The sequence below is a fragment of the Bufo bufo genome, chromosome 11 (assembly GCF_905171765.1).
Source record: "Bufo bufo chromosome 11, aBufBuf1.1, whole genome shotgun sequence".
NCBI classification, from domain to species: Eukaryota; Metazoa; Chordata; class Amphibia; order Anura; family Bufonidae; genus Bufo; species Bufo bufo.
Window position 1 is genome coordinate 12,695,717 of NC_053399.1, and position 22,401 is coordinate 12,718,117.

The 22,401-nt window shown below is 46.5% G+C and overlaps 1 protein-coding gene across 1 annotated transcript; it reads right to left on the minus strand.

Moving 5' to 3' along the window:
* Positions 1-206: 206 nt before the first annotated feature.
* Positions 207-21,152, minus strand: STYX (serine/threonine/tyrosine interacting protein). Its single transcript, XM_040412653.1, has 10 exons — positions 21,034-21,152; positions 13,212-13,244; positions 12,308-12,361; positions 12,004-12,101; positions 11,753-11,813; positions 11,494-11,530; positions 11,311-11,401; positions 4,129-4,201; positions 3,807-3,900; positions 207-900 (listed from the first exon to the last, which is right to left on the minus strand). Exons 1-10 carry the CDS (start codon positions 21,088-21,090, stop codon positions 827-829), a joined length of 672 nt encoding a protein of 223 aa, XP_040268587.1. The 5' UTR covers positions 21,091-21,152; the 3' UTR covers positions 207-826.
* Positions 21,153-22,401: the final 1,249 nt, after the last annotated feature.

Here is a 22,401-nt window from a genome sequence, read left to right on the forward strand (position 1 = left end):
TTTCCATCACATTATACACCATTTCTATCCAAGGGGTTATGACCACCCTACAATCCAGCTGCAGTGGTCGTGCTTGCTCACTATAGTAAAAAAGCGCCGGCCACCAGAGAGGCCAAAAGCTACCACATTCTCCAGCACAATACACACCACACTCTAATATAACGAATGATAATATCATACTATAAGATCGAGTCTATACAAAAGAAACCAGGTGAAATTTACATCGGTTTATTTGGAAAACATTGAAACAATCTGTTACGTAGGAACAAGCTCTGTTCTCTTTTTCAGGTCAATGACAATATAAATCGCATAAAAAAGGACTCTGATACTTATAGAAGGCTACACCAACAGTGTACAATCTTCCCCAATGAACGGGGGTGTTTGTTTTCTTCCCATTTTAAGTATAGAACTCTGTTAAAAATTTCCAGAACTTCTAAACCTATAAAATGTATTTACAAAACACAAAAGTTTAGCAAACATTTCAATTACTAAAGCTTTTCTTTTTATAAATTAAATAATTTTTCTTAGAAACGCATCTCCCTCCCATCGGTTGCATTGCATGAAATTTTTTTTTTTTATTATACAAAAAGAAAAAAGAAAAAAACTTCAAGTATGAAAAAAGTGCGTTATTGCAGTAATACCTCTTTGCACATCAAAAGAGAAAATCGAAGTCTTAGGTAAAAGGGCCGTGTAAAAAGCAGTAAAACAATCAGTGAATTCCACACAATCCATGGAAAGTCCCGTTATTGTCTATAAAGTACAACAGCAGCACCTGGACAAGAAGCCGTGTGGGGGTTACCGGGCCCTCTGGGGACCGGCTTGGTAGTCAGCCCTCGTGGGCCACAGACACCTGCATGTTCCCGTGCTCATCATCCTCTTCGAGGGTCCGCTTCAGACTTCCTGAACACAAATGACAAAGCTGTGATACAAGTCACGATTGACAGTCACTTCATTGACATCATTAACTTTTGTTATATATTTAAAAGGGAACCTGTCACCAGGATTTTGTGTATAGAGCTGAAGACATGGGTTGCTAGATGGCCGCTAGCACATCCGCAATACCCAGTCCCCATAGCTCTGTGTGCTTTTATTGTGTAAAAAAACCGATTTGATACATATGCAAATTAACCTGAGATGCGTCCTGTACGTGAGAGGAGTCAGGGACAGGACTCATCTCGGGTTATTTTGCATATGTATCAAATCGTTTTTTTTACATAATAAAAGCACAAAGAGCTATGGGGACTGGGTATTGCGGATGTGCTAGCGGCCATCTATCAACCCATGTCCTCAGCTCTATACACAAAATCCCGGTGACAGGTTCCCTTTAAGGCAGTCAAGAGTTTTGGTTTTCTAATAGTGAACCAAGGCCCCTGCGCTGCCTGCAGTCACCACTAGAAGGGGCTAACTGCATGCTATGTCTATAATATGGTGTGCAGTAAAGCTCCCTCTAGTGGTGGCTGCGTGCAGTCATGTTTTCATTATTCTAAGAGGATCTGTCATTCTTACACCACTGAGACTGGCTGCACACTCTTACAGCTGCTTCTTCACTGATTTTGGGGCATTTTTTTTTCTGGCCCAAACCGGTCACCTGCAGTCGGTGCTGTTAGTTTCAGCACTCAAAACCAATGCAACTTTACTTTAGCTGCAAACTGTGGAGACCCAAGACCTGCCATTTCACTAGTTCAGGTGACTGGGGGGACGAATTGGGGAGAGGCTATTAGAAAAAAATATAAAAAATGCATACAATGCAGCCAATTCCACTTGTGTAAGGTCCCAGATCACCCCTTCACCCAAGCGCTGACAAGCTGGGATGATGAGTCAGACAACACCACCTATCCTAAAGATAAGCCCTTTAATTCTGCAGTCATCTGATTTCACATAAAAATGGGATGGTCTCAAAAGTGACACTAATTCCCTATCCACAGGATTGGGGCTATGTGCAAGAACAGTGAGGGCCCCACCAATCACAGCAGTATAAATGAAGCATGCCTGCTGCCCCCGTATTCATCTCTAGGAGAGGACAGTCACCTCTGGGACTCGCACCGATCTCCAGAACGGAACCCCCAAAGTAAGCAGAGAGCAGCCGCCCTCCATTTATTTCTATGGGACTGCAGAAAATGGCCAAGTACTAAAATAAATACATACACCTAGTTATTATGCTCTCCCCCCACCTTCTGTTTGTGTGTGTGTGTGGTGTCATGGTGTATCTGGGGGTGCTGCTCTCATTTACACATTGGGCAGGAATTCCTTTGTATCTTTGTCTGTACAGATCCTGAGCCTCGGGGCCAATTGGCAGATATCTGTTACAGTCTGAGTGCATGCATTCCGTCACACGCACAAGATGAGGTCATAGGTTGAGCAGGGGGAGGTGGGCCGCTATGGGCTTATGTTAGCCCAAGCCAGGACAAAGGGGCTCATGACCACAAACAGAGGAAGGACACACATGGAAGAGTGGACCTGAGCGGCCCCTCCTGAAACAGACTATGAACATTGGCCGAGTATCATTAGCCCCCTGTATATACCCCTACCTTTTCATAACCCTGTATTATTAACCCTTTCCCACTGCCACCAACCCATCTCTAATAACCCTTTCTTCCCCTGCAATATTCCCTGAACCTCCCTGATTACAATACTCCTCTCCAACATTGATACCCCCGGCCTGCATCGTCTTGTGATATTAACCCTTTATACCCTGTAGGGACAGTATAGAGCCAGGTGGGTGGTACGTTTGTGTGCATGTAAGTGTCTGTCTAGATAGATTGTGTTGTGTTAGCGTAGTCAGGTTTTATAGTGTTGTTTATGTTTTTCGGTGTGTGTCTATATGTATATATATTTATATAAACCAGTGATATAAATATATATAGCAATAATATTAGACTGTACACTTGTATTTGTGTAATAAATTCCTTCATTTATTTTTTTTAAATACGCAGTTTATAGTCCCTTTGGTCGCCGCCGTAATTATCCATCGCACGTGGTTCACAGAAAGGTATAGCAACGGGTAGTTGTATTTATAGTATAAATAGGCGGAGTCACCAATAGACGACTCACGCCTATTTATGAATATTAATTATTGATATCAACCCAAAATATTATTAATTAATATTTCCCTTTAACACAGAGAGCAAGCCACGCATGTGCGGTCCACTCTCCAGTTTTGAGGGCTCGTTCTAGCCATCAGATGAATTTTCCATAATTTGGAGATAATAATCTACCATAAAGAAAAAAATGTGGGGGATTCAGCCAGCACAACCCTGTATGCAGGTGAACATCGCTATGGTGAAATACAGATGCAAACGCAAAAACACAGATGCAATCGCACTCTGCCCTGCCTCCATGCTGGATGAGGCATTGGTGTACATTTTGGCCAAAGTGTAATAAGCCACTCAACACGTCAAGGTCGCCTCTATGAGTGGTCCCTAACACTAGTACCTACCTGTTATGGGCCATGACAGCCACACAAAATCCAGGGAGCGCGGGCACAGCATGCACGCCAGGCACACTCTGCTTTTAACCCTGTCCGGTGCCATTACAGCTTTCATCGGATCCAGGGATGCAAGTACCAACATGCACGCTGAGCCCACCGTATACTTCTCCTGGAGGCAGGGCAGAGTGCGATTGCATCTGTGTTTTTGCAATAATCTACCATAGCCTTACAGACCTGAAACTGCAGCCCCTTAGGGACCACATCCAGAGAAACCTAGCACTGCCACTCCTTCACTCCAGGGATTGCGGGGACACCAGAAGTAAGAACCTCACAATACGCCATTAACATCTATGAGCTTGTACTGCTGCTGGCCACTTACCTGCGGCACCAGACTGTAAGGAGAAAGTCCTCCCCAACTGCAGAGGAGACATCATTTTGATGGTTAATTTTGCTAGATAGATGGCTTCATATTCCTGCAGATAGAAGACGAGCCAAGGATCACATCAGAGGGTCAATACCAGCGACGAGACAGTAATCTGCTCGTACAATGGGGGGGGCGGGGGGGGGCGATGTACCCACCACTTGACTCCAGCCACAAACAGCAGAGTATATAGCAACTTGCCATTGTAGTAGGAAGGCAGGACGAGTGTGATGGGACCAGAGTCCAACTACATAATATAAAACCACCATAAGGCAAATACCTGAAGTTGATGTACAAATCCAGCATTGGGGTTAATGCAAAACCTTCTTTCTTGAACGTATGTGAACGCGTCCCTAGAAACAAACCAGCGAGAGGTTGGTTGGATCAGCAAGCGCTCATGTTGTGGTCTTGCATTATATTCATAATTGCCCTATTACACAGTGCTGGCTATCTTAACCTGTATAAAGTACAATTCTGTATTATCCTGTTGAAGCAGAGATCCATTTTGGTGTTGCTTCAAATGGCATCTGTCAGCAGTTTTGTCCCTATGACACCGGCTGACCTGTTACATGTGCGCTTGGCAGCTGAAGGCATCCGTGTTGGTCCCATGTTCATATGTGCCCGCATTGCTGAGAAAAATGATGTTTTAATATATGCAAATTAGCCTCTAGGAGCAACGGGGGCGTTACCATTACACCTAGAGGCTCCTCTTTCTCTGCAACTGCTGCACCCCCTGCACTTTCATTGACCAGGCCTAGCATGATGTTGTTTTCACTGCCTGGTCCTGTCAATTTAAGTGCAGAAGATGCAGCAGTTGCAGAGAGCAGAGCCTCTAGGAGCAATGACAACGCCCTCGATGCTCCTAGAGGCTCATTTGCATATATTAAAACATCCTTTTTCTCAGTAATGCGGACACATATGAACATGGGACCGACACAGACGCCTTCAGCTGGCAAGCGCACGTGTCACAGGTCATGTCGCAGTAGTGGAGGTGATACAGCAGTTACAACAAAACATTTAAAAGGTTTTGTTGTAAATCAGTGCAGCCAATAAATGCATCATGTGAACCCAGCCTAAAAGTTATTAGAGAACTGGATAATTAATAAAATTACCAGCAGCACAGAAGACGTCTGGTGCTGGCTGTGCAGACACATCAATAGACTATCATTTAGTGCAGCTTGTGAGTGGTCAGTGCTTTACTCAGTTGATGGGTTTCAATGAAAAACCACAGTAAATACAAAACTCAGATAAAAGTCTCCAGGAACAAGGCATTTACACAGCAACAGGAAAGAAATGGTCCCACAAACCAGCAGTGACCAGCTCCCCTTACATCAGGACAGTCACACGACGCAGGGGATCTGGTTTCTGCTGCGCCCAGCGATTGGCTGTGTTAACACTGATGGAGCCCAGCAGAGCATCGCACGACTGGAGAAGGAGCCAGCGGCAGGTAGCAGGGTTGCCATTCCCTGTTCCTTCACAACCCCCCCCCCCCCTCCATGCTAATTAGATGGGCATCCGGCACTCCAGCTACTATGAAACTACAACTCCCAGCATGCAAATATGCTGGGCTGTACTTCTACCTCCAGTTAGAAGTGTATATAGCATTCTGGGAGTTGTAGTTTCAGACCAGCTGGAGTGCCGGAGGTTGCTGACCCTTGCTCTAGGACATTGCAACGAACAGACATGATGTCACAGCGCGGACAGGGTCACATGACTGCAATCCGGGGGGGGCGACATAGGCAATACATGTAAAAGACGCTACATTACACTTTGAAGGACTGCTAGACAATGAAATAAAAAGTGGTTGATGCAAACTAGAAAACCATTTAAAAGGTGTTGTCCAGCCTTTACTAAGTGAGAGCCCCCTCCAGGGGTCCGACACCCCACGCACCTGCTGATCAGTTGTGCAGAGGTAGTTCCATTGCACGGTCAACCTTGTAGAGGAGGGAACTCCTTTACTACATCGCTGCTCCCATTGAAGATGCTGTGTTAGTTCCGACACAGATTTCTGGCGACGGAACTACCGTCCCACAATTGATCAGCAGGATAGGCCATCACTTAAGTAAGGGCCCTTTCACACGGGCGAGTTTTCCGCGCGGGTGCAATACGTTGAGTTGAACGCATTGCACCCGCATTGAATCAGGACCCATTCATTTATATGGGGCTGTGCACATGAGGTGATTTTCATGCATCACTTGTGCGTTGCGTGAAAATCGCAGCATGTTCTATATTGTGCATTTTCCACGCAACGCAGGCCCCATAGAAGTGAATGGGGCTGCGTGAAAATCGCAAGCATCCGCAAGCAAGTGCGGATGCGGTGCGATTTTCACGCACGGTTGCTAGGTGACTATCGGGATGGAGACCCGATCATTATTATTTTCCCTTATAATACTATAGTAAAAGTTGTCCAAATAGACAGACAGTTGTAAGAAAAAGTATGTGAACCCTTTGGAATGATATGGATTTCTGCACAAATTAGTCATAAAATGTGATCTGATCTTCATCTAAGTCACAACAATAGACAATCACAGTCGGCTTAAACTAATAACACACAAAGAGTTAAATGTTACCATGTTTTTATTGAACACACCATGTAAACATTCACAGTGCAGGTGGAAAAAGTATGTGAACCCTTGGATTTAATAACTGGTTGAACCTCCTTTGGCAGCAATAAGTTCAACTAAACGTTTCCTGTAGTTGCAGATCAGACGTGCACAACGGTCAGGAGTAATTCTTGACCATTCCTCTTTACAGAACTGTTTCAGTTCAGCAATATTCTTGGGATGTCTGGTGAGAATCGCTTTCTTGAGGTCATGCCACAGCATCTCAATCGGGTTGAGGTCAGGACTAGGGATCGACCGATATTAATTTTTTGGGGCCGATACCGATAATTTGTGAACTTTCAGGCCGATAATTTATACCGATATTCTGTGAAATGTCATTTTTGAAAAAAAAAAATCCTACACAAATCTGCTGAAAATGAATATTTTTATTGTTAATGTGTAGTTTTTTTTTGTTGTAAATATTTCTTTTATTTATACTTAATATTTTGGTGTTTTTTTTTTTTTACTAACTTTTTGCCCCCTTAGGGACTAGAACCCTTGTCCTATTCACCCTGATAGAGATCTATCAGGTTCAATAGGAGCTCACACTGTCCCTGCTGCTCTGTGCTTTGTGCACACAGCAGCATGGAGCTGAACATGGCAGCCAGGGCTTCAATAGCGTCCTGGCTGCCATGGTAACTGATCGGAGCCCCAGGATTACACTGCTGGGGCTCCGATCGGAGGAGGGGAGAGGGGACCCCTGTGGCCACTGCCACCAATGATTAAAACTGGGGGGGGGGGGGGGCTTACTGCGCCACCAATGTTTTTAATACGGGGGTGGGGGGCGCACTGCGCCACCAATGATTAATACTGGGGGGGCACACTGCGCCACCAATGAACATAAATCTCTAATTTATTCATATACAGGAGGCGGGAGCTGGCTGCAGAATCACATAGCCGGCTCCCGACCTCTATGAGCGGTAGCTGCGATCCGCGGCACCTGAGGGGTTAACTACCGCGGATCGCAGCTACCGCTCATAGAGGTCGGGAGCCGGCTATGTGATTCTGCAACCAGCTCCCGCCTCCTGTTCAATTTGAATGAATGGGTAAGTTAACTTCATTGGTGGCGCAGCGGCCACTGCCCCTCCTCTTCCCATCTGTCTCTTTATTGGCGGCAGCAGCATCACAGGGGGAGGGAGACACTGCTTCCTTCTCCCCTGTGCTGCTGAGGGAACACGGAGAGCAGCTTGATCTGTGTTCCCCATACCTTATCGGAATATTGGCAAAATAGATGCCGATACCTGAATATCGGCCGATAATATCGGTAAAACAGATAATCGGTCGATCCCTAGTCAGGACTCTGACTGGGCCACTCCAGAAGGCGCATTTTCTTCTGTTTAAGCCATTGTGTTGTTGATTTACTTCTATGCTTTGGGTCGTTGTCCTGTTGCAACACCCATCTTCTCTTGAGCTTCAGCTGGTGGACAGATGGCCTTAAGTTCTCCGGCAAAATGTCTTGATAAACTTGAGAATTAATTTTTCCTTCGATGATAGCAATCCGTCCAGGCCCTGACGCAGCAAAGCAGCCCCAAACCATGATGCCCCCACCACCATACTTCACAGTTGGGATGAGGTTTTGAGGTTGGTGTGCTGTGCCTCTTTTTCTCCACACATAGTGTTGTGTGTTTCTTCCAAACAACTCAACTTTGGTTTCATCTGTCCACAGAATATTTTGCCAGTACTGCTGTGGAACATCCAGGTGCTCTTGTGCAAACTGTAAACGTGCAGCAATGTTTTTTTTGGACAGCAGTGGCTTCCTCTGTGGTATCCTCCCATGAAATCCATTCTTGTTTAGTGTTTTACGTATCGTAGATTCGCTAACAGGGATGTTAGCATATGCCAGAGACTTTTGTAAGTCTTTAGCTGACACTCTAGGATTCTTCTCCACCTCATTGAGCAGTCTGCGCTGTGCTCTTGCAGTCATCTTTACAGGACGGCCACTCCTAGGGAGAGTAGCAGCAGTGCTGAACTTTCTCCATTTATAGACAATTTGTCTTACTGTGGACTGATGAACAGCAAGGCTTTTGGAGATACTTTTATAACCCTTTCCAGCTTTATGCAAGTCAACAATTCTTAATCGTAGGTCTTCTGAGAGCTCTTTTGTGCGAGGCATCATTCACATCAGGCAATGCTTCTTGTGAAAAGCAAACCCAGAACTGGTGTGTGTTTTTTATAGGGCAGGGCAGCTGTAACCAACACCTCCAATCTCATCTCATTGATTGGACTCCAGTTGGCTGACACCTCACTCCAATTAACTCTTGGAGATGTCATTAGTCTAGGGGTTCACATACTTTTTCCACCTGCACTGTGAATGTTTACATGGTGTGTTCAATAAAAACATGGTAACATTTAACTCTTTGTGTGTTATTAGTTTAAGCAGACTGATCGTCTATTGTTGTGACTTAGATGAAGATCAGATCACATTTTATGACCAATTTGTGCAGAAATCCATATCATTCCAAAGGGTTCACATACTTTTTCTTGCAACTGTAGATGGTATCCGTGGTCAAACAGGGGGTGGACTAAATCCCATACTATCTTCCCACTTATACCCAGAACCGGGGGACAATCAGGGTGGCTCCATTTTTGAATCTTTTCCCTCGTAAATACGAAAGCGCAATGTATACCCAGATACACTTTCACAGGCCTTATACAACTTCACGCCATGCCTAGCCCTTTTATTGGGCAGGTACTGGCGGAAATGTAATCAGCCTTTGAAGTGGACCTATGATTCATCCACTGAGAGGCATTTTTGGGGGGTATATACTTGACCAAATTTGGAATTGTAGTGGTCAATCACTGTCATAACTGGGGTCGTTTGGGGGTGGGCATTCATTATTATTGCTGAAGAGTAGAAATCTTGAAGCTTTGAAACTGGTTGGGGCATGGCAAGAAAGTACAGAGGGGTGCGATAAAGAATATCTGTTCCAATATGAACGTATTGTTAGTGTTTTTTATAATGCCCATGCTTAGAAGTCCCCAAACCTTTTGCATTTCAGCCGTGTCAGTAAGGGTACATTTGTGGGGCCTTGAGAGATAGCTGTCTGGATGGGAGGCAATACATTGCTCTGCATATATATTGGTTTATTCCACCATCGTTAATTAGGTCATCAGTGAAGAATAAAAAAAAAATATAATAATTTCACTGAAACCTGTGGTATCTACATTGATGCCTGGAGAGGCTGTAAATTCAGGCATCTGGGGCACAGTTATCTGCGGGGATCCATGAAGAGTCACTTGTACGGGGCTGCGACTGCGCACTACCCCTAGGACGCCTACGAGGGGGCTCATCATTCGATGAATCATCTGAGGAAGATGAAGCTAAAAATGTCACTTAATCTCCACTGTTGGAGTCAGTGTCCTCAAAAAGTACGGCATACGCCTCTTCGGCAGTGAAAAGCCGTTTAGTCATTTTAAACGGACATTTTTATTTATTTATTAAACAGCGAACTCAAATCCTGTATATCCTTTAGGATAAAAACTCAGAGTCACTTGGCAGTTATTGACAGGCGTCACAGGTAGCTGGCGATGAGCCTCAGGAGGCTGGAAATTATATACAGGGTCTAGTATGGGGCTCAGAGTAGTGACAATATCCTTATTGGGGGAGAAAAGGGGTTAATGTATTATTTTACAATTATAGGTGGCACAAATCCACATGGGGCATAGGAGACTTCTATTTTACAGAATGGTGCCACTCAAGCATAGGACAGGAGGATGGCACACGGGGCGACAGGCGTCTCGGCCGACGGACAGGCTGGGGCGACAGGCGTCTCGGCCGACGGACAGGCTGGGGCGACAGGCGTCTCGGCCGACGGACAGGCTGGGGCGACAGGCGTCTCGGCCGACGGACAGGCTGGGGCGACAGGCGTCTCGGCCGACGGACAGGCTGGGGCGACAGGCGTCTCGGCCGACGGACAGGCTGGGGCGACAGGCGTCTCGGCCGACGGACAGGCTGGGGCGACAGGCGTCTCGGCCGACGGACAGGCTGGGGCGACAGGCGTCTCGGCCGACGGACAGGCTGGGGCGACAGGCGTCTCGGCCGACGGACAGGCTGGGGCGACAGGCGTCTCGGCCGACGGACAGGCTGGGGCGACAGGCGTCTCGGCCGACGGACAGGCTGGGGCGACAGGCGTCTCGGCCGACGGACAGGCTGGGGCGACAGGCGTCTCGGCCGACGGACAGGCTGGGGCGACAGGCGTCTCGGCCGACGGACAGGCTGGGGCGACAGGCGTCTCGGCCGACGGACAGGCTGGGGCGGATTCACAGAACTGATGATGACAGGCGGGGCACAGAACAGTGGCGTTTCAGCACTGAAGGGGTTAAAACCTTGGTGGCGAGTGGATTCTGACAAAGCTCCTTCTCGGATCACTTTCCTGACAGGAATTGGGACGATCAGAGAAGGAGAGTACACACAGTACTTCCCTAAATCGCAGTCCCATCTGCAGTAATGGACCAATCACAGCGATCGCCAGCCGGTGAGCGTTGCGATTTGCTCCCCGCCAGAGTCACTGGTTGCCTAGCAACCCCCGTGTGCCGGCAAAACTGAACTGTCAGCGCATCGCTCCGTGCGCTGACAGTTTAATCGCATCACGTACATGCACGTGGGAATGCGGTAAAGCACCACGTTCCCCCCCCTATGTACGTGATAATGCGGGAAGGGGTTAAGGCTCATATTGTATAGGGCGCGATCACTAGGAGAATTAAAATGGCTGCTGTCACAATAGTGAACATCCTAAACCGACAGCAGGACACGTTCCGTTAGAGGGAGGCACCTGACGAGCCTCGGCCCTGAGGAACGTGAACCAGAGACCTGTACACATTGAGATTTTTTGTTATTTTTTAAAGCTTGTGTTTACTACCTGTATTTTATACCAAAGGTTTCCATGATGTATGCAATAACCAAGGCAGCGCTTCTAGAGATTCCTGCATTCCCGTGAATGAGGGCTTTACCTGCGTTAAAAAAACACAACTATTTATTCTGTCCGAGTCCTCTGCAATATTCCATAACCTCCTGCAGCGGCTGTACGCTGGAGACGACTTACCTCCAGACTGTAAACATCCGTCTATGAATTCTTTTGTCTACAAGAAGGAAAAAGAGGAGCATGACCGAGAGAACAATGGATGAAGACAGAGGATACATTGTATATTGAAGAGGTAAACAATGTTGCAGCTTGTAGATCTCAGGCTAATACAATATGGCCGACATATTCTGTTCGTATAGCGTCAGTCTTGAAGGATCCCATTTGCTATTAGAGTTATATTATTATAATAAGGGGGGGGGGGGGGGCATTCAGCACTCACCGTAGGGAAAAAACGTATGATGTTTTCAATGGGGTTATCTGCAATATCCAGCACCAAATACCTGTGAACCAAGACAAAGATCGGTGAGTGCCCGATCACATGGACCGACGCAGGAGACAGGACTGCGGGTGTACACATGTATACTATGAACAGGCGGACGCAGTAAGGTTTTGCTTTATGCTGTATGTACAGTTTATAATCACCAGGGTGTATTATATACCGCTCTCACGCTCCCTGTAGCTACAACTTACCGAAATAGGTGTTGAAAATTTGGTTTGATGAAATTGGCTTCGATGCTTTGCCTTATGCAGATGATGTGCGTTATGCCGTATTTCTGGAGTATGGACACCTGCAATAAATGAGGGATAAGGGTCTTGTTAAAAGGGGTAGCAGCTGCAGTCAATCAAAAACAGCTCCACTCTGATCCAAAGGCCATGCCTGGTACTGCAGCTCAGCACCACTCATTTGTATGCAGCTAATATTACAGCACTGAGCCCCCGGCCAAGATGACATTTTTACACAATTAATTCAGCCGCACATTGGGGGTCTACACACCTTGCTTTTCATTGCTGCGGAGTACGGACCCAAAAACAAGCCAGGTAAAATCTCCTAGAATATGAACAATACAGATTACAAAGAGAGAACATACCACAGGCCCCAGCACCACCTCATCAGACCCATGGCAGATCTTTTGCAGGGTTGGCCACGCCAAAATAAACTTATGGGTACTGGCATAAGAGACCCCCAACTCCCCCTCATTTGTTATCATAGCACCTCAGTTCTAAGTCTCCTCGCTGCCACTGGGCTCAGCAATCAAGATGGTGGCGGTCATGGGATTTAGTCAGGTGGCCACTTTCCTGCGCAGGCACTGAAAGCATTTAGAGGCATCAGCAGATATAGGAAATTCTGATAACTATAGACGTGGCGGCCGCCAGCATTCAATGAGTGCCAGGGCAGCGGCTTACCTTCAATAATGGCAGCCCAGGGGGCTGCTCCCAGGCCCGGCGCTGATCTCCATCTCTGCTTCTTCCATTCAGATGCATTTTCATAATTGCTTCCATTGCACTGTATACATTCCTATGCCATGAGCTCCCCCTAGTGGTAGCTGCAGACAGCAGGCTTTGTAATAGGTGAAGTGAAGCAGGAGAATGTATCTATGTATTTAGGTCAGCTGTTCAGAAACTTGCTGTTCAGGATCAGCCCCATTTCTGAATCACATAATTTGGATAAATTGGGTGACTTTTATTATCATTATTTTAATTAAAATTTCTTCCGCTTAAACAAAAAAAATTAAAAAAATTGTAAGGCAGGGCGGCTTATGCTACGTTTTGCTTTACGGCTCTGAGATATGTGCACTTCCGCTTTAAATTGGGTAACTGCAGCAATAAATGAGGGGGTTGGGTTGCCCTATGCCAGTACTCCATTTAATTTTTTGAGAAGCAAAAATGATCAAACCTACCTGCATCTCCCTTCTCATCGGATAACTCCAGTCCTGATGGAAAAGAAAGCACAGATGAGCGGCTGTAATCTCGGCAGAGCACAACCTGTCTTCTTAGGACGGAGCCAATGGAGCCCCATTATCACCTGCCATGTGCATCTGGTAAGAAATCCTTACAAGCAGGGTCTCATGGGTTGGGCAGGAGAGGCAGCCGCACAGGGCACAGTCAACAGGAGCCCGCTCGCGGTTTAACTCCATTCAAACATACAGTGGGGGTCAGTGTGAAAACCCAAGGGAGAAACCACAGAGCAGCGGGATACGAAATCCTCCATCTGAACGCAGCCCAAGGCCACACGGTGTGAATTCTGCATGCAGTTTCAGAAGCCAAAACCTGGAGTGAATTCAAAGAAGAGGAAAGAGGAGAAGTCGTAGCAGTCATTTATACTTTCTCTCGGCTCCTGATGTTGGCTTCCAAACTGCATCCAGAAACCTCAATGTGTGTCTCTCTCTCTGATTAGGGTTCAATAAGCCCCAGACATGCAAATGCATCCGTCTGAATCCCTCTCAATAATATACATTTATAAGGGTGCTGTGCTGGCAATGTCGGATCCATATACCAACTGCTGGCTTCTAATGGGGTCCACTGGCTTCTGCACCAGACTGCACTATTCTCGCTGTCCAAAAACACTGAATATCACGATGGACTGGCAAATCTAGAGCCTTAAAGGGGTTATCCCATATCAAACTGCCCCCCCCCCCCCCCATGTGCCGGGCCCCTTACAGGGAATATACTTACCCTTCTGAGTACCAGTGCAGGCACAGTGCTTCCACTTCCAGAGCAGCGACTGTTCATGCGTCGCTGCCAGGAAGTATAGGGGGCAAACACAGTCTCTGCCCCAGTATCAGCAGCAGAGTCTCTGCGCTTTGCGCAGGGCAGGAGTGAGATTGTCAAGGCCGGCCCTACCAATGTAGTGGCAGGGGGAGCTTCGTTAGCAGCGGGGACAGCCCCAGGAGCAGTGTCAGACTGGGGTACTTAGGGCTCCCCTGTGTAACTGATTTTGGGGGCCCACACTAACATTTTTTTTCCCCATGTTCGTACCGTTCACTTAACTTTAATGGGGCCGCAAAAAAAAATAAAAAAATAATAATATTACTCGGTGTGCATTCCGTGTCTGTATGTCCGCATGGCCGTTCTACAAAATGATAGAACATGTCCTATTATTGTCGGCATTACAGACAAGGATAGGACGGTTCTATTAGAGGACGGCCGTTCTGTTCCGCATAATGTGGAATGCACAAACCCGGTATCCATGTTTTGCGGATCCGCAATTTGCAGACTGCAAAACATCCAGCGGTCGTGTTCATGAGCCCTTACAGTGATAACAGAAATATTACAGATGAAGTATGATGGCGGACACGCACAAACATACATGTGGCAGAATTTACACATATATGGATATCAGTCAGAAACAAGACACAACAGCGCACAATCGCTCATTGGACACATGTGGCACACGACACTTATACGTGGCTCACATGCCACTGACGCATATGTCACATACACCACTGATACATAGATCATACATAGCACACACCAATCACACATAGGAAACACCCAATGTACACACCAAGACATTTATGCCTAACCCTATAAAGTGTAGCAGACTTAAAGGGTTTGTCTCACTTCAGCAATTGGCATTTATCATGTAGAGAAAGTTAATACAAGGCACTTATTGTGATTGTCCATATTGCCTCCTTTCCATCACATTATACACAGCACGTATCCGTGGTTTTGACCACTCTGTAATCCAGCAGCGGTGGCCGTGCTTGCACACTATAGGTAAAGGTGTTGGCCTACGAGCACTTCCAGCCTTTCCCTATAGTGTGTAGGCACGGCCACCGCTGCTGGATTACACGGTGGTAATAACCACGGATATGTGCTGTGTATAATGTGATGGAAAGGAGGCAATATGGAGAATCACAATACATTAGTAAGTGCCTTGTCTTAACTGCATGATAAAGGCCATTTACTGAAGTGAGACAAACACTTTAACCCCTTCAAGCATAAATGTCTGGCATGAAATTTACCAAATCGTAACCTCCTCAGATTGCACATAATCTACAGTATAATAAAAGGGTTGTCCGACCATAATGACCTATTGCCCATCTACAGGATCGGTAATAAATATCAGATTGCAGGGGTCTGACTGCTGGAACACCCACTGATCATGAAAAAAGGGGTCCTGAGACATTCCATTCCATTACCGCCAATCTATGTACACAAGGGTCTTAAGACCACGTTCCCTTGCATCATGGGGGTCCCAGCAGTCAGACCCCCATCAATCAAGACACTTATCACCTGTCGTGTCATAGCTGCTGGACCTTTTCACATTCCCTGTCCTTAAAGGTTTTCTTTGGTTGTATAAAATATTTAAAAAAATTAAAATAAACTAAAAATCTGCCCCAAAATATGTGTCAAACTAAAATAGAAATGCTCGCCTGTTAAAGGGCCAGTGTCCACTTTTCTAGTTCTCCTCTATCCACAGGATCGGAGATAACTAAGTGATCCGTGGGGGCCTGAAGGCTGGAGCCCCCACTGATCCCCCTTCTTAATTGAGTGGCAGGTCGAGCATATGCCCTGCCTCTCCATCCATTCTCTATGGGGTCGCTGGAGATGGCGGAGTACAGCGCTGGCTATTTCCAGCGGTCCCAAAGAGAATAAATGGAGCAGCGGGGCGTATGTGTGGCCTGCCACACCATCTAAAAGGGGGAACAGGACCCGTTTCTGGGATCAGTGGGGGTCGCAGAATCGGACCCCACTAATCATATAGTTATGCCCTATGGTGTGGAGAGGATAACTTGAAAACCTGGACAACCCCTTTAAATCCTCCGCAGGGTGTATGCGTGTTGATGTTCTTAGAATCAGTGGTAGCAGGCAGGATCGGCAGGAGCGCTCAGCGGCTAAAGTCAATACAACATATTAACCTCCAGAATTTAGATGAGAGCAATAAAAATAGTAGAAGCTCAGATAAGAGCCAATGGTACAGTGTAAGAGTTGGTTGGGCAGGAGCGTAGATGTAGCCGAGGTCATTACAACACATTAATCCTCAGTCTTTTGCTGGAAAAGAACACAGACAGCAGCCGGTGTCTGAGAAAACAAGTAACCAGCCAGCATACCACTGAGAATGTGTCTACAACGTCTAAATGGTTGTTTTAAATAAATAAATGTGAAGTTTTAAAAATAGACAGCACATAAAAAAAGACATATCCAGGTCAGAAGGACCATCTGTATTAGTTACTTCAAAAAGGTAAACGTCTATATGTGCTTCTTACTTATTTTGTATATTGCCGAGGCAATATTAGGGGTACATTTAAAGTGGAGGCATCTGGAGCTGTGGCACTAATGAGGAGTCCTTCTCTCCAGCAACCACAGTTTTCTGACAGCAGGGAGGGCAGGAGGATGGCCAGACATGTTCTCTCCTCCTTCACTGCCAGCAGCCCGGGAAGTTTAGAAGATACTGCCATCTAGTGGCTACAATAATTATCTCTCCTGAGAAAGAAGAAAAATAATTACTTAAATTCTCCACCTCTCCGGTGGGCCAGTCCGAGCCTACCCTCGAGGGGTTAGTACTTGTTATGATGAACTTACTGATTCGCTCATTTCTAGTATCGACACACAAGTGACTGATCCGGAGTCAGCGGCAGGTGTTTTATACTGCTACTTATTAGGGCATGCCGGAGATGACAGATTCTCTTTAAAGGGGTTGTGCCAAGTTTTCGCTTAAAGGGGTTTAACAGCACAATTGAAACTGGCAGCAGCGGGCTCAGAGGGGCTGAGAAGTTCTCAGTTAAATGTGGCAGAAATGCCAAGAAACCAAGGCTGAGAAACTGGCTGAGCGCTCTTCCTGGCATTTCTTATGTCCAGTCGGGACAGGAAGTGGAGAGAAGCAGGGACTGGAGCGTCGTCGGAACAGGAGCATCGACGACATCTGTTCTTTTGTGCTTTTAAGCTACACTGAGCCCCCCACCGCCAATTTATACTTACCGTAGCTGGAAAACCCTTTTATGGGTAGGAACACACAGCGCGGCCGTATGAGTCGCAGCAGGCGCTAATTAATTTAATCAGGACAGCACTGATTGGTCGAACTGTATTATTAATGGCTGAGAGGCCCCCCTTCCCCACAATACCGTACGGCCGACTAAACAGTGCAAACCTAGTAAGTTTAAACGGAGCCCACCGCGGCCAGCCGAACAGGCCCAGGGGCAGACTGGTCGTTGAACTTACAGGGATATTTCCTGGTGGGCCGATGCCCAGGGGACTGCCCGAGCACTCCTCACAGCCGCCGGCTGTGTACATAATGATATGATGCTCTCAGCATTAATTAAAGAGGACCTTTCATCTGTTTAGCCCTAGTCTAATTAAGGTCTAACCTTCCAGGGCGGCCCCCACTGATGTCATCGCACTTTTTGGAGGCACTGACAGCCAGGGAGAAGAGAACTGCTCCAGTCTCCGCCTAGTATAAGCAAGTCTGTTAATTAGAATATAAGGCACCGAAAATAACGGGGGACAACAGCGGACGAACGGGGGGGGGTCTTTGAAAAAAAAAAAAAAAAAGTGTGATGACATCAGTGGGGGCCGCCCTATAAGGTAAGACCCTAATTAGGCTAGCGTTAAACAGATAAAAGGTCCTCTTTAACATAGGAGCATCAGGTACTTATGCACCTGACCATTGGCTGCAGGTGCCCTCCTCTTCCTCATGACAGTGATACAGTTTCATACTGTGGTGAGGGCGGCAGTATTTGGTTCTGCAGGGGCGCCATCTTGTGCTGCACCATGATATTGCAGCCCCTTTTACTTCAGTTATCCCTGCCTACCTATGTTCTATACAGAAATAAAACAAAAGAACACTGGAGGAGTCACAACAGCTATGTGAGCCTTGCTGGTATCTAACCCCACCAGCTTAGGGGATGCCTTGCTGCTGCCCGGTCTCTCCTCGTCTCGTTCCACGAGCTCCAGGAGAAATTGCCTGCAGGATATAGGGTGAAAAGAAATATACCCTATAGTCAATGCAGAAGGATTAGACGGAACTGCACCAAGGATGAGGATTTTAAATTACAAACAAAAATTCTGGAAAAAAAGATTTAAAGAAAAAGGTTACCCAAAACAGCTTGTGAAGAATGCCATAAAAAAAGAGCAACCTACAACCGCAGGAGGAATGTCTAGCGACTACTACTAACTCGAAAGAAACAGTGGAAAAAGTCCGGTTTATTACCCAGTACAATACATCCAATATACGGATGCAAAAAAAGTTTAGAGAAACATTGGCATATCCTTCTGCAGGATTGATATCTAGCCAAACATCTTCCCTGCACTCCGAAAATCACATACAGACAGACGTGCACCTACCATCAAAAATATACTGGCCCCGAGTAAACCAAAACACTCAAACAAAAGGGGAAAGTATACACAACCGCTGCACTGAGAAAGGTGGCAAAAAACTGTTCATGCTGCAAAATCATTACACAAACATCCTTCAGTTCCAACCCTAATGGGACCATCTTCCCAATAAAATACTCTCTCACTTGCCATTCCACCTACGTGATATATCTGATTGAATGCGGCCTACAATATATAGGCAGCACCACACAAGCTCTTCACTGCTGCGCCAACCAACACAGATAGATCACCCGAAGACAATATTTGAAGCACAGCGTCTCCAGACATTGTGCTTCTACCCCAGAAAAAGACAAAACTCAAGATTAAAATGACCCCCATTTACTTTATACCGGAAAACCCGTTCAACCGTTTTGAGAATTTACAGAAAAGAGAAGTCTATTGGATATATCCATTAGACACGCTCAGTCCACGAGGACTTAAGACCATCTTATAACAATGAATGATATGACATATCTGTCTTATGTCAGTTTTTATTATTATTTATATGTATCTAAACGATACCTAGTGCGGACCCTTTTCTTATCCCCAGTTGTGATTTTATCCCAACCCAATGGATTGAAGAAAAAGGTTTGAGCATGTAACCTACATGTAGTGGAGAAACACGTTGTAAGAATCATATATACAGGAATCAGTATATATATATAGGCCTCCATACATGTATATCTAATACATGAACCAATCGCAGGCAATGTGCAAACTATGAACTCGTTTGTTTTTATTCTTCTATATTTATTGCTCTTTTAGTCATATCAGTTTTATGTTTTTTCCTATGTGTTTATTTAGTGTTTATTTTTATCTCTGTATTTGTTAGATGTTCTGTAGCAAGAGAATAAGACATAAACCCAAATACGGTAGGTGATAACCATATAATACTTCCAGTACCCATCCTAACCTCTCCCCCCTCCTCCTTCCATATGTGCAGGAATTTAAAGATTACTCGTCCTCCTACATATATATAAAATCCATGCGGTCAAGCCCCACAGTTTAGAACCACTCCCTTGATAGGGATTACCTGCTAGTAATGACAGGTTCAGAACGAGCAGGCGGCGGTCTTGTATCAAACGTGATCGCCCTAGACTGACAACTACAGCTGGAGAGCTCCGTGATAGGAGAGCGCCCGGCAACTGTGAACACAGTATAGCTGCCCTGCGAGGCAGTGAACCTCGCAAAGAATACATCAGTACCGACAGATAGGTGGATATGTACAGAAGGTGCGCGATGTAGCGTCCCCATAACAATATTTTGTATCAAACTGTTCATCTTTATATCAACTGTTGTAGGAATACGGAAACATAACAGCGGCTCCTGTCACTCGCATGATCCGGCCGCCAACCTTTCCCTCAGATGAGCGCGCCAAAAGTGTTATTTAAACTATGCAGCATGTAACCAAATGTTATTCTGTAATATTGTCCTGATGAAGGGGGCGTTTCACCCCTGAAACGCGTCGACTGACATTCAATAAAAGAACATTTAAATTATACCAAAGACTCATCGGTATGCCAGCAGCGCCGGACGAGCAGTCTCACTTTTTTCACCCTACGTCCTGCCTACCTATGTTGCCATGCCTTCAGTCAACTTGAACCTGCCCACAACACAAGGCCACTTTTAGTTTTTTAGTCTTTTTTTCCTACAGCCACTAAGTTCACAGTCCGCCCCTGGCGCTTCCACATCACAACCACGCTGTGGGGGGCAATACCCTAAGCTCACATTTCAGTCATTTCCATCCAACGTGGAGGTGACACAGACATACGGTATAATGGATATCTGCACCTGTTCTCTGTTTTTGACCTGCACCTGGCTTTGGTGAACAATCACTGAAGTGTGAACTGGGCCCGAGGCTTCACGCTCACGTCCGTATCCAGATTTTTGGTCCGTAAATGACAGATCTGAAAAATACGGATTCCTTCTGTGTGCATTGCGGGTTTTTTCTTACCCCTCATCCATTGGTAGGGCTACTCGCGGATAAGAATAGGACCATATGATTTGGGTAGTGTGCGCGTGGCCTAATGTGTAGGTTGTGATCTTTTCTTGGCAGAAACGGAACCACCCGCCCCCCAAAAAAGTGACAGAAACAGAACCTATGGCTGCGCAGGAGGCGCTGAAAAGCGCAGTCCGACTGCAAATAGAGGTAGGTGGCCGCCCCCTCGCTGTACCTCAGGTACAGGGGCCCTACGGACGAGCTTTTAGGGCCACATACCCTAAAATAAAACTACAAACACAATGTGAAGCTAAAAAAAAACAACAAGAAGTGAATGGGTTAACCTCATAGAAACAAAGGAGAAAACTGCAGCAGATATCGGTCTCCAATCACTGACACAATGTTGCAGCCCAGTGTTACATTGTATCAGCGCTTCCTCCCTGCGGAGGCCTCTCTCTCTCTCTCACCTCGGCGTCCTCCTTGCATTGCGGGAGGGAGGGGAACTCCAGCTTCACGTCCTCCATGCTGCGTCCAGCGGGCCGCTCTTACGCTTCCAGGCCGGGGCTCAGTAATCCCGCTCCCGCCGGGGCCATGCTGCACTCTACACTACAGACCTCCGCGCTCGCCCCCGTCACGGCCTCCTACTACGCGGCGGGCGCGCGCGCGTCGCCACTCGCCAGCCCAACTGCGGCGCGGCGTTATGACGTCACACGCACGCTACGCATCGGCCGGATTTTATTTCTTGATTTTATTCTCGGTTATCTTAAAAATGAATGTAAAGATTTGTAGACGGATCCGTGACGGTTTCAGAGTCCTCACGGGAGGAGGTTGTGGCAACTATGACCCCGGTGGACTACAAATCACGGCTAAATCTAAGGCAAAGCATCATGGGATTTGTAGTCCAGCTGTCAGACTAGGTGCTGCCTGGACCCAGGCGTCAGATCAGATTGGTCACAATTTTATTAATAATATAAGGCGGGCCATAGACAGGAGCTAATTATTGACATCATCCAGGCCCAGAGAGATTTATTAAAAATTATAAAAAATAAAATTAAAAATTATATTTCTTTCCAGCGCAGAATCTACCCCCAGACTGAGGTTCCTTAGGCCCACCAGAGGAAATGATTCTTGGGGCCTAACTATAAAGCCTAATAGGTTTTTTTATTCAAAGGAAAAGACCCTAGTGGTAGGTGATCGGATTCTGGGGTCACACAGTGTCCCCATTTATTTCTATTCTAGCACCGCTGTGGAGATCAAGATCGCCGTGTAGGCGAACCCTAAGATTTTTGGTGAAAGCCACCGTGCAGCCCAAGCCTAATTCCGGCCCCATAAGGCAGTGGTGGAGGACCTTATCTGCTCTGAGAGTCACATTGTACCACCCCAAAGGACTGCAATAAGGCTGGGACTACACAGCGACATGTGTGGCTTAACCACGAGTCTCAGAAAGGTTGTGGTATATTATATATTATACCACATGACACCGCCACGTAGCCCCAGCCTAAAACATAAAGGGGTTTTCGGAGATTTTGATACTGATCACCTGTCCCCAAGATAGGCCATCAATATTAGATCGGCAGGGGTTCTACTCTCAACATTTCCACCAAACAGCTGTTTGAAGGGGTCAGGGTGCTGCGACCTCTTCCTAGGCAGTGACATCACGTTCATCGGTCACATGGCCTAGGAGCACATCAGTCCTACTCAAGTGAATGGGGCTGATCTGCATTACAAAGAATGGCCGCTATCCAATGTACAGCGCTATGCAAGCTGCGAGGAGGCCTCAAACAGCTGATGTCAGAAGCGGCGGCTGTTGGACCCCGGCCGTGCTGATATTGGTA

Bases quoted from the DNA above. Each gene is read 5' to 3' on its own strand.
- STYX (XM_040412653.1), bottom strand. From the start codon at position 21,090: ATGGAGGACGTGAAGCTGGAGTTCCCCTCCCTCCCGCAATGCAAGGAG. The intron at 12,102-12,307 runs GTGTGTAGACCC...CATTTATTGCAG, and splicing joins CCGCAGCAATGAAAAGCAAG to GTGTCCATACTCCAGAAATA. The intron at 11,531-11,752 runs GTGAGTGCTGAA...TCCTTCTTGTAG, and splicing joins TCATACGTTTTTTCCCTACG to ACAAAAGAATTCATAGACGG.